Raw genomic sequence first — 13,215 nt, 5'->3', positions numbered from 1 at the left:
GCATTATTGTAGGATGCAGAGTCAGCCCCACCCTGCTGTGTTATCAGATGTACCTCAGGATGGAATAATTCACAATAATTAAATCAGTCTAAAACCAGAGTATACTTAGAGATACAAGATTAAGGAATAAACAGCGTATTTCTAATTTATTGAAGAAAGTGGGATAACAAGCTTGAGATTGATGATCAATTTTAATAAAATACAGCTCAAAATATATAAAATCAGACGCAATTTGTTATGGTGAATGATTCAATCTGGGTGTACATCTGAGCAAGGCTTAGTGATTAAACCCCTTTAGAATGGTCAGTGCTAATAAAGAAACTGAAGCAGACAGTGACCTCAAATAAGAGAAAGGTTTAGTTTAAAAGACTTTTGTTTCTAAATGTTATGGTTTAAAGTTGCTTTGTCTGTGAGCCAGGTCAAGGCCCATCTTATCTTACTCAGGTGCCTGTAATTTTGAGTAACTGACTACACAGGCTGATGAGCAATAAACGGTTATTTGTTAATATAATTTAACATTTCACTTTACCATTTAATAACAACCAATGTATTTGTACATTTTGGTGTATGGTTAAACAATGGGGGGCTGCTCTGCCTTAACGTCTAAGCCTATTTTTAGTACTAGTACATCCCTGGTGCCAGAGATAAGAGAGCAGAGGTGCTAGTTACTGATGTGTGCTTCAGGGCTCTGGCAGAGGTGCTAGTTACTGATGTGTGCTTCAGGGCTCTGGCAGAGGTGCTAGTTACTGATGTGTGCTTCAGGGCTCTGGCAGAGGTGCTAGTTACTGATGTGTGCTTCAGGGCTCTGGCAGAGGTGCTAGTTACTGATGTGTGCTTCAGGGCTCTGGCAGAGGTGCTAGTTACTGATGTGTGCTTCAGGGCTCTGGCAGAGGTGCTAGTTACTGATGTGTGCTTCAGGGCTCTGGCAGAGGTGCTAGTTACTGATGTGTGCTTCAGGGCTCTGGCAGAGGTGCTAGTTACTGATGTACGCTTCAGGGCTCTGGCAGAGGTGCTAGTTACTGATGTACGCTTCAGGGCTCTGGCAGAGGTGCTAGTTACTGATGTACGCTTCAGGGCTCTGGCAGAGGTGCTAGTTACTGATGTATGCTTCAGGGCTCTGGCAGAGGTGCTAGTTACTGATATATGCTTCAGGGCTCTGGCAGAGGTGCTAGTTACTGATGTACGCTTCAGGGCTATGGCAGAGCAGCGGTGCTAGTTACTGATGTACGCTTCAGGGCTCTGGCAGAGGTGCTAGTTACTGATGTATGCTTCAGGGCTCCGGCAGAGGTGCTAGTTACTGATGTGCTAGTTACTGATGTGCTAGTTACTGATGTACGCTTCAGGGTTCTGGCAGAGGTGCTAGTTACTGATGTACGCTTCAGGGCTCTGGCAGAGGTGCTAGTTACTGATGTATGCTTCAGGGCTCTGGCAGAGGTGCTAGTTACTGATGTACGCTTCAGGGCTCTGGCAGAGGTGCTAGTTACTGATGTATGCTTCAGGGTTCTGGCAGAGGTGCTAGTTACTGATGTACGCTTCAGGGCTCTGGCAGAGGTGCTAGTTACTGATGTACGCTTCAGGGTTCTGGCAGAGGTGCTAGTTACTGATGTACGCTTCAGGGCTCTGGCAGAGGTGCTAGTTACTGATGTACGCTTCAGGGCTCTGGCAGAGGTGCTAGTTACTGATGTATGCTTCAGGGCTCTGGCAGAGGTGCTAGTTACTGATGTACGCTTCAGGGCTCTGGCAGAGGTGCTAGTTACTGATGTATGCTTCAGGGCTCTGGCAGAGGTGCTAGTTACTGATGTACGCTTCAGGGCTCTGGCAGAGGTGCTAGTTACTGATGTATGCTTCAGGGCTCTGGCAGAGGTGCTAGTTACTGATGTATGCTTCAGGGCTCTGGCAGAGGTGCTAGTTACTGATGTACGCTTCAGGGCTCTGGCAGAGGTGCTAGTTACTGATGTACGCTTCAGGGCTCTGGCAGAGGTGCTAGTTACTGATGTATGCTTCAGGGCTCTGGCAGAGGTGCTAGTTACTGATGTGTGCTTCAGGGCTCTGGCAGAGGTGCTAGTTACTGATATATGCTTCAGGGCTCTGGCAGAGGTGCTAGTTACTGATGTACGCTTCAGGGCTCTGGCAGAGGTGCTAGTTACTGATGTACGCTTCAGGGCTCTGGCAGAGGTGCTAGTTACTGATGTACGCTTCAGGGCTCTGGCAGAGGTGCTAGTTACTGATGTACGCTTCAGGGCTCTGGCAGAGGTGCTAGTTACTGATGTATGCTTCAGGGCTCTGGCAGAGGTGCTAGTTACTGATGTACGCTTCAGGGTTCTGGCAGAGGTGCTAGTTACTGATGTATGCTTCAGGGTTCTGGCAGAGGTGCTAGTTACTGATGTACGCTTCAGGGCTCTGGCAGAGGTGCTAGTTACTGATGTACGCTTCAGGGCTCTGGCAGAGGTGCTAGTTACTGATGTACGCTTCAGGGCTCTGGCAGAGGTGCTAGTTACTGATGTACGCTTCAGGGTTCTGGCAGAGGTGCTAGTTACTGATGTACGCTTCAGGGCTCTGGCAGAGGTGCTAGTTACTGATGTGCTAGTTACTGATGTGCTAGTTACTGATGTGCTAGTTACTGATGTGCTAGTTACTGATGTACGCTTCAGGGCTCTGGCAGAGGTGCTAGTTACTGATGTATGCTTCAGGGCTCTGGCAGAGGTGCTAGTTACTGATGTATGCTTCAGGGCTCTGGCAGAGGTGCTAGTTACTGATGTACGCTTCAGGGCTCTGGCAGAGGTGCTAGTTACTGATGTACGCTTCAGGGCTCTGGCAGAGGTGCTAGTTACTGATGTGCTAGTTACTGATGTGCTAGTTACTGATGTATGCTTCAGGGCTCTGGCAGAGGTGCTAGTTACTGATGTACGCTTCAGGGCTCTGGCAGAGGTGCTAGTTACTGATGTACGCTTCAGGGTTCTGGCAGAGGTGCTAGTTACTGATATATGCTTCAGGGCTCTGGCAGAGGTGCTAGTTACTGATGTGTGCTTCAGGGCTCCGGCAGAGGTGCTAGTTACTGATGTACGCTTCAGGGCTCTGGCAGAGGTGCTAGTTACTGATGTACGCTTCAGGGCTATAGCAGAGGTGCTAGTTACTGATGTACGCTTCAGGGCTCTGGCAGAGGTGCTAGTTACTGATGTACGCTTCAGGGCTCTGGCAGAGGTGCTAGTTACTGATGTACGCTTCAGGGCTATAGCAGAGGTGCTAGTTACTGATGTACGCTTCAGGGCTCTGGCAGAGGTGCTAGTTACTGATGTACGCTTCAGGGCTCTGGCAGAGGTGCTAGTTACTGATGTATGCTTCAGGGCTCTGGCAGAGGTGCTAGTTACTGATGTGTGCTTCAGGGTTCTGGCAGAGGTGCTAGTTACTGATGTACGCTTCAGGGCTCTGGCAGAGGTGCTAGTTACTGATGTATGCTTCAGGGCTCTGGCAGAGGTGCTAGTTACTGATGTACGCTTCAGGGCTCTGGCAGAGGTGCTAGTTACTGATGTACGCTTCAGGGCTATAGCAGAGGTGCTAGTTACTGATGTACGCTTCAGGGCTCTGGCAGAGGTGCTAGTTACTGATGTACGCTTCAGGGCTCTGGCAGAGGTGCTAGTTACTGATGTGTGCTTCAGGGCTCTGGCAGAGGTGCTAGTTACTGATGTGTGCTTCAGGGTTCTGGCAGAGGTGCTAGTTACTGATGTACGCTTCAGGGCTCTGGCAGAGGTGCTAGTTACTGATGTACGCTTCAGGGTTCTGGCAGAGGTGCTAGTTACTGATGTATGCTTCAGGGCTCTGGCAGAGGTGCTAGTTACTGATGTACGCTTCAGGGCTCTGGCAGAGGTGCTAGTTACTGATGTACGCTTCAGGGCTCTGGCAGAGGTGCTAGTTACTGATGTGTGCTTCAGGGTTCTGGCAGAGGTGCTAGTTACTGATGTATGCTTCAGGGCTCTGGCAGAGGTGCTAGTTACTGATGTGTGCTTCAGGGCTCTGGCAGAGCAGCGGTGCTAGTTACTGATGTACGCTTCAGGGTTCTGGCAGAGGTGCTAGTTACTGATGTGCTAGTTACTGATGTGCTAGTTACTGATGTGCTAGTTACTGATGTGCTAGTTACTGATGTACGCTTCAGGGCTCTGGCAGAGGTGCTAGTTACTGATGTGTGCTTCAGGGTTCTGGCAGAGGTGCTAGTTACTGATGTATGCTTCAGGGCTCTGGCAGAGGTGCTAGTTACTGATGTACGCTTCAGGGCTCTGGCAGAGGTGCTAGTTACTGATGTACGCTTCAGGGCTCTGGCAGAGGTGCTAGTTACTGATGTACGCTTCAGGGCTCTGGCAGAGGTGCTAGTTACTGATGTACGCTTCAGGGCTCTGGCAGAGGTGCTAGTTACTGATGTACGCTTCAGGGTTCTGGCAGAGGTGCTAGTTACTGATGTACGCTTCAGGGCTCTGGCAGAGGTGCTAGTTACTGATGTATGCTTCAGGGCTCTGGCAGAGGTGCTAGTTACTGATGTACGCTTCAGGGCTCTGGCAGAGGTGCTAGTTACTGATGTATGCTTCAGGGCTCTGGCAGAGGTGCTAGTTACTGATGTACGCTTCAGGGCTCTGGCAGAGGTGCTAGTTACTGATGTACGCTTCAGGGCAATGGCAGAGCAGCGGTGCTAGTTACTGATGTACGCTTCAGGGTTCTGGCAGAGGTGCTAGTTACTGATGTACACTTCAGGGCTCTGGCAGAGGTGCTAGTTACTGATGTATGCTTCAGGGCTCTGGCAGAGGTGCTAGTTACTGATGTACGCTTCAGGGCTCTGGCAGAGGTGCTAGTTACTGATGTATGCTTCAGGGCTCTGGCAGAGGTGCTAGTTACTGATGTACGCTTCAGGGCTCTGGCAGAGGTGCTAGTTACTGATGTACGCTTCAGGGCTCTGGCAGAGGTGCTAGTTACTGATGTGTGCTTCAGGGTTCTGGCAGAGGTGCTAGTTACTGATGTACGCTTCAGGGCTCTGGCAGAGGTGCTAGTTACTGATGTGTGCTTCAGGGCTCTGGCAGAGGTGCTAGTTACTGATGTATGCTTCAGGGCTCTGGCAGAGGTGCTAGTTACTGATGTGTGCTTCAGGGCTCTGGCAGAGGTGCTAGTTACTGATGTATGCTTCAGGGCTCTGGCAGAGGTGCTAGTTACTGATGTATGCTTCAGGGCTCTGGCAGAGGTGCTAGTTACTGATGTGTGCTTCAGGGCTCTGGCAGAGGTGCTAGTTACTGATGTACGCTTCAGGGCTCTGGCAGAGGTGCTAGTTACTGATGTACGCTTCAGGGCTCTGGCAGAGGTGCTAGTTACTGATGTATGCTTCAGGGCTCTGGCAGAGGTGCTAGTTACTGATGTATGCTTCAGGGCTCTGGCAGAGGTGCTAGTTACTGATGTACGCTTCAGGGCTCTGGCAGAGGTGCTAGTTACTGATGTACGCTTCAGGGCTCTGGCAGAGGTGCTAGTTACTGATGTGTGCTTCAGGGCTCTGGCAGAGGTGCTAGTTACTGATGTATGCTTCAGGGCTCCGGCAGAGGTGCTAGTTACTGATGTGCTAGTTACTGATGTGCTAGTTACTGATGTACGCTTCAGGGCTCTGGCAGAGGTGCTAGTTACTGATGTACGCTTCAGGGCTCTGGCAGAGGTGCTAGTTACTGATGTGTGCTTCAGGGCTCTGGCAGAGGTGCTAGTTACTGATGTACGCTTCAGGGCTCTGGCAGAGGTGCTAGTTACTGATGTATGCTTCAGGGCTCTGGCAGAGGTGCTAGTTACTGATGTGTGCTTCAGGGCTCTGGCAGAGGTGCTAGTTACTGATGTACGCTTCAGGGCTCTGGCAGAGGTGCTAGTTACTGATGTACGCTTCAGGGCTCTGGCAGAGGTGCTAGTTACTGATGTACGCTTCAGGGCTATGGCAGAGCAGCGGTGCTAGTTACTGATGTACGCTTCAGGGCTCTGGCAGAGGTGCTAGTTACTGATGTACGCTTCAGGGATATGGCAGAGCAGAGATTCAGTAGCACCGGTTATGAGATATAGCAGAAAACTCAAGTAGTGTCTGTGGTCAGTACTACATCGGATGAGCGCAGGTCTGCCTTGGCGTAACAAGGCTATGGCACACAAGCAGGTTTTCCCTTGGGGAGGAGAAGAGGCACCTGCCCAATGCTCCACACATTGAGAGGCCCCCAGTGTTAGGGGTGAGGATATGAGAGGCTGCAATGTACATCCTGTATTTAGTTTATGAAGAAGTGTTTGTGGTATCAGGAGTATAATATAGGGCTATTCTTTAACTAGGCAAACTGAAAATTAGGACAGGGTGGGCCATACAGTGGGCAGGGCTTAGGGGCAGCCAAAAATGCTAAGATTGGCCCTACAGACAAGGAATGTAAGGTACGAGCTTTGGTAGCCACAAGAGTGGGATTTGTAGATTAGATGTTTGTGCTGGCAGTACATCTGTAACCCTGCTGACACCAATCAGCAATAAAGTGTTAAAAGGGAAATTCACTTCCACAGTATGGCCGCAGCTGTAGCAACAATGTACACTTCTGAGCCTACCTAAGTATGCAGTTCTTACAGAAACCGAGAAAGCAAACTGGAAAGATTTGTTTAAGTTGTACATACTGTCTGTACTATAGGACTTTCATGTGCACTGTTTGCCTACCCATGATACACAGATACTATAGGTCTGCTCCTTTAAAGCCTCTGTGAGATCTTTAGCAGGAGATTAAGTGCATGCAGTTAGTGTTATGCAATAACTAATCTGGCTTAGTGTCCGAGTGCAGAGCCCGTGCATTGCCAGCTACAGCCGTGCAGCAGATTAAACTAGACAACTGAACACTGAACTAGTTTAAATTAACAGTTCAGTGTAAAATTAAATTATAAGCGCTAGAGATGACAACCCAGCTTAACTATTGAATTCCCCTCCAGGAAAACAGGAAAAGTGAAAGCAAGAGAACAGGTGATAGTTAAGCGCTAAAAGCGAGGGTTTGAGAGGAGACTGTATCTCTATAAATGAAGCATTGTTACTGCGTGTAGTGTGAATATAAAACCTAATATTAGGAATGGTAGTGAGTGCTGTGTAGGTAACCAGTACTAAAAATGATATGTGGATAATAGCAATATATATATATAAAATCAACTAAAAGAATGAAAGATGCAAAAGAGGGTACAAATATAGATACAATTTATTAAAACAGAAGCCTAAACCAATAGTCTAAAACAATATGTCAAGTAGTAAGCAAAAATTAAAACATATGTATCTAAAAGTGCAGGGACGTCTCCCTTATTCGTTACTGATAGTAACAATTGATAAAAAAAGAACTGATTGCAGTATATAGTACTTGCGTTTTCAGAGTGATGTTAGCAACAGTGGAGCAATAATGTGTCTCCTTAAATGTCCAGTATAGATGCAAGGTAACTGTCGGATAGAGGCCACGTTGTGTACGGCTTGGCGTTACCAGATGATATTAAATGCGCCTTTTTTATGGCTCCTACGTGACCGGTGTGACGTCACTGATGCCGGTTACGTATGGCGTTTCTGTAATAGCCCCTATTCCGCAAAGAATGTGGAAGTATTGGGGGAATAAGTGTAATACTTGGCGGTCAAAATAAATGACTTAATTGTTTCTTTATGTAACAATAGGGATAGGTGATCCTCAGATTGTGCAGGCTGTGCGGTCGCGATGTAGCGACTAAAGACACGGTTTGTTTCCTTTGGTTGCTAGTAGCAACTGGTGGGTCCTTTTAATGCAGAAACTTGGCGGTCATTAAAAATTGACTAATTAGACAGGTATATCTTTGCGGTCTTAGCATCTGATGTCTTGATAAAGCCCACGGGCGAAACGCGTTGACTGAGACACTGTGCTATTTGTCTATTAGCCTTTGTTTATTTTAATAATATTGCACTTTGGAGTACGTTCTATCCTATGTTGTTGTGCCTGGTCACATTCATATAGGAACACCTGAGTCGTTACTAACAACCCCAAAGAAAAGATCTCCTAGTCGCTATATAGTGACCGCCAAGCTCTTCTAATCAAAGACTTTTTAGTTGTTCTAGTCGTTTTGAAATGACCGCAAAGATATACCTGTCTAATTAGTCGTTTTTTAATGACCGCCAAGTTTCTGCATTAAAAGGACCCACCAGTTGCTACTAGCAACCAAAGGAAACAAACCGTGTCTTTAGTCGCTACATCGCGACCCCACAATCTGAGGATCACCTATCCCTATTGTTACATAAAGAAACAATTAAGTCATGTATTACACTTATTCCCCCAAGACTTCCACATTCTTTGCGGAATAGGGGCTACTACAGAAACGCTGTACGTAACCGGCATCAGTGACGTCACAACGGTCACGTAGGAGCCATAAAAAAGGTGCATTTAATATCATCTGGTAACACCAACCCGTACACAACGCGGCCTCTATCCGACAGTTACCTTGCATCTATACTGGACATCTTAGGAGACACATTATTGCTCCACTGTTGCTAACATCACTCTGAAAACGCAAGTACTATAGTACTATGTTTTAATATTTGCTTACTACTTGACATATTGTTTTAGACTATTGGTTTAGGCTTCTGTTTTAATAAATTGTATCTATATTTGTACCCTCTTTTGCATCTTTCATTCTTTTAGTTGATTTTATATATATATATATATATATATATATATATATATAAATCGTTTGTGGGAAACGGCACTCGCCAAATAAGCAACAACCAGGTGCTCGGCAGGACAAATACACACAGTATGATAGAACTGGGTCCAACGGACGGTCTCCGTTGTTGAATGTGATCCAAGAACAGCCGGCACACAGGGAATTTTTCAAAAATCAGATTTATTCAACAAAATAAATCGGATTTTTGAAAAATTCCCTGTGTTCCGGCTGTTCTTGGATCACATTCAACAACGGAGACCGTCCGTTGGACCCAGTTCTATCATACTGTGTATATATATATATATATATATATATATATAGCTATTATCCACATATCATTTTTAGTACTGGTTACCTACACAGCACTCACTACCATTCCTAATATTAGGTTTTATATTCACACTACACGCAGTCACAATGCTTCATTTATAGAGATACAGTCTCCTCTCAAACCCTCGCTTTTAGCGCTTAACTATCACCTGTTCTCTTAGTTTAAATTAACCACGCTTGATCTGCTTTATACAATATTAAGAGAAACATTGGTTCTGAAGACTGTATTTATTTTCATGTGCAAAAAGTCAAATGGTGAAGAATTTTTTTTTTTATTATTTTAAAAACAAAGTCCTGATTTATCTGTTCATAATTCACCCCCCCCCCCCCCCCCAGTTACCCTCAGTGATAACTGGATGAGCTTGCTATGTATTGGTTTTCTTGGTTAATAACCTCAGCTAATGGTACGCTCTAAACATGACACTCACCACATAGGAACACCAGGAAGGCCCACAGCTGCAGGGACGATACTTTCCCCATGGCTACGGAAAATAAAGAAAGAAATAAAGAAATTACAATTTGTACAAGACAAGAATTAAGGGGGTGTAAACTTACAAAATAGGCCATTTCTAAACTTTATATTAGATCTGTATCAGTATAAACCAGGGGCAAACTCTGTCCGAGACCAACAAGGTGTGTGCCCAGTGTAGGGCTAGGGCATGGTGCCTTCTCACATTTTATTATAACAAATTAAAGTCTTGTGAGCTTGCACCTAATGTGTCTGCGACCTCTGGTTGTTTGAGATGTACAAGAGAAAAGCCAATAAACATCCCTGTATGTTACATGCTTGTATCAAGCAGCACGAGATATCTAGGTGCGTTACTTTAAGTGGGTTTAAAACCAACACAAGTGGGAACATGGGCATTTGCTTTTAAATAAAATGCTATAAAGAACAGGGGTGGCAAACCAAATCAGAAATTGCTGGCCCTCTTCTGCCTATGAGCTACCGTTTACTTTGTGACATGGGCTGTAAATCTAGGGCTGAATAGCAAAAGAAGATTTGAATCTATACTATAGACAGTGTAATTAATCACTTATTACACAACATGGTTTCCTACCCATGTACATATACTGTATATTCCCCTTGCACTATAGCCCCCCCCCTCATGATTTTACTAAAAAGTTTAATGAACTAGCTAAATAGACAAGCCCCCTCCCACCCCTTTCTCTCTGATCCTATACATATGTGATAGGTACACACACGCCACATTTCCTGAAGGGAACCCTACACACATTCAAAGGACTATACTTTCATGAGATGAAAACATTTCTATCCAGGTCATTTAATCTTTTTTTTTTTTCTTTTTTTAAATAGAAAGTTTACTGGGTGAAAGTTGCCTATAACACATTATTGGACTCTGTGCAATTAAACCATAAAATATAGCCTTTTACACACATCTAGAGAGGAAAATCAGAGGACCAAAAGTCTCAAATTTGCATTGTTCTCTAGTGTCCTTTGTTGAAGAGTTTGTAGACTATGTAGTATGATAGGAGCATGCATGGGTATTTATACAATTGTTCTGTCTGTAGGATGATTGGAGTGTGCATGGATTTTATCACGGACAGAAAAATTTAATAAAGACCCATGCATACTCCTTTCATCCTACATAGTTTACAAACTCTTTAACAAAAGGACACCAAGAGAATGAAGCATATGGAAAGTTGTTTAAGGATTTAGAGCAAACAATTTTAATGGATCTCTGGATGATGCATAAGTTGCACTTTGACTTTATGGTCCCTGTAAATGTTTTAATGAATTAGAGGGCTATGAATCAGTGTCTCTTTAATAAGGGGGGGGGACCTCCTAGACTAAATATAACAATATTGTCTTATTTTATCATTTTCATATTTACCTACATTAAAACAAATTTATTTTTCCCTTGTTACAAATTTAACTTTCTCCAGAGAGTAAATTATTGTCAATTCTTATTTTAAAAATATGAAGTTAATGATCTTAAGTTAATTTACACTACAATTTATGGGGTTTTCCCCATTTATTGCAGTTTGCTATTACATTTTAAATTAAATTCTAGGCAATGATAAAACTCAGCACATATCCCAGGAAATGTTAAAATCCCACACCTGCAGAAAGATTATGCTAGCGCTATAAAACCTTGCACGTAATACTCAAAATCAAACCGGTCCTGTTACATCAACCCCCCCCCCTCCCCATTTTCTAAAAAAAAAATTGCAGAGTTCCTGGCAAATAATTTTATCTCTGTATATAGATACTTCAATGTGTGATCTACAAAAATACATAGATTCACAATTAAATTCATATAATAATTTTATATATTATGGAATTTAAATAAAAATTCCTGATTTTATAATTTGTGTCCCCAATTGACTCACTTTGAGAGTAAGCCACATTATTATACAGTTCCCATTAATCTCTAGGGTACTTGACATGTCTAACTTACCTGCAGACTGCCCAGGGTGTAGGTGAACAGTAAACTTGGTGCCTTATATACCCTGTGCTGCCGATTTCTCATTCAATTCAGCTTAGTGAAACGCCTACCTGGGAAACAGGTGTAGCAAGCTGGTTATGCAGAATCATAAAAAAAACATAGGTGTGGTGAGATGAAATGGAGAAGAGTGTGAAACGGAATGTAAAGATTTGGGACATTACACAAAAATAACAATTAAATAAAAACGTATTTAAAAAGTAGAAGTCAAAATTAAAATGTGTATGGGTGCATTTGAATAGAAGCATTTTGCAATATACTTCCATTAGCAAAAATCATGCTAGTAAAAGATTACTGGGGGTTTTATTGACATACGTACATATGCTGTGAGGAGAAGTGCACCAGTATTCGAGAGTTGGCGGCAGTGTGTACTGTAGACTTAGGGGCATATTTATCAAGTTCCTTATGGAGCTTGAAGCCCCGTGTTTCTGGCGAAGCCCAAGTTACGAAGCAGAGATCTAAAGAACGCTGCTCCATAACCTGTCTGCCTGCTCTGTGGTGGTGGCGGCCAGACGTCGCCTAAAATCAACCCGATCCAATACGATTGGGTTGATTGACACCCCCTGCTGGCGGACGATTTTCAACTAATCTGCAGGGGGCGGCATTGCACCTGAAGATCACCAGAACTGCTGGTGCAATGATAAATGCCGATAGTGTATGCGGCGGACATGATCCACAATATCAGATCATGTTCGCTCGCACAATAATAAATAGGCCTCTAGATGTGTATTATACAAGTCAATACTGACTCTTATGTGTTTAGTTTAAATACTGTTGCATGGGCCCCTCGTAGCATATGTGCATATGCTGCAGTAAAACACCAACAACTTTTACTAGAAGTAGTTGCTATTGGAAGAATACTGTATAAAAGTCTAAAAAAATGAAATACACCTGTGCACATTTCAATTTTAACCTATCCCTTTGAGGGTTCTTAAACCCCCCCCCCAAAAAAAAAAAAACTTAAAGGGACATTATACGCTCCTTTTTTCTTTGCATAAATGTTTTGTAGATGATCTATTTATATACCCCTTGAAGTTTTTAAAAAAAAAAAAATTTTAGTTTTGCTTATTTTTAAATAACATTGCTCTGATTTTCAGACTCCTAACCAAGCCCCAAAGTTTTATGTGAATTCAGTCAGCTACCTTCTCCAGCTTGCTCCTGTTTGTGTAAAGGGACTTTTCATATGCAAAAGAAGGGGGAGTGTCTTATTTCCCACTTGCAGTGGGCTTTCCAACTACCTTTTCAACAGAGCTAAACTGAAAGCTTCTAAGTAAGTTTTTAAACCATTTTATACTGGATTTTTATATCAGTATCTGTGCATCTTATTCTTTATAGTGGTGTCTATTACATGCAGTTATATGAAAATTAGTGTATACTGTCCCTTTAAGGGCCACTTAAGGGGACAAATGTTTATTTTACAGCAGCAGAACTTGCACTAGTATCATCCCATACTGTACATATTGGCTGACACAGGAATCAAGTGACAATGACATTACTGGATCGCTGTTTAACAGTGTAAAATTTATAAACCTGTCCCGACTATGGAGCAACTATAAATAAATTAAATTTGTGCTGCATTAATACGTGTCTTCATTAAAAAGGAATCATTTCTGGTTTTCAAAGAATAGAGCAAAATGAGTCATTTCTGCATTTGTCCAAATCCAAAAGTCTGGGTCTCAGAGGGAGCAGAGGTGAGGATTGCAAGCGACAGGGGTGAGGATTACAGGCGACA

General features: G+C 43.8%; 1 protein-coding gene across 1 annotated transcript in view; it reads right to left on the bottom strand.

Moving 5' to 3' along the window:
• The window catches only part of LOC128638270 (IgGFc-binding protein-like), a 54,082-nt gene extending 44,579 nt beyond the window's left edge, over positions 1-9,503 (bottom strand). Inside the window, exon 1 of the mRNA XM_053690136.1 lies at positions 9,447-9,503. Coding sequence (XP_053546111.1) covers positions 9,447-9,498 — 52 coding nt within the window. The 5' untranslated portion in view covers positions 9,499-9,503. The remainder of the gene's footprint in view (positions 1-9,446) is intronic.
• Between the last annotated feature and the right edge of the window lie 3,712 nt (positions 9,504-13,215).

This window comes from Bombina bombina, chromosome 8, assembly GCF_027579735.1.
Source record: "Bombina bombina isolate aBomBom1 chromosome 8, aBomBom1.pri, whole genome shotgun sequence".
In the NCBI taxonomy this organism is placed as follows: Eukaryota; Metazoa; Chordata; class Amphibia; order Anura; family Bombinatoridae; genus Bombina; species Bombina bombina.
Note: the sequence above shows the minus strand (reverse complement) of the source record. Positions and strands in the feature narration are given on the sequence as shown.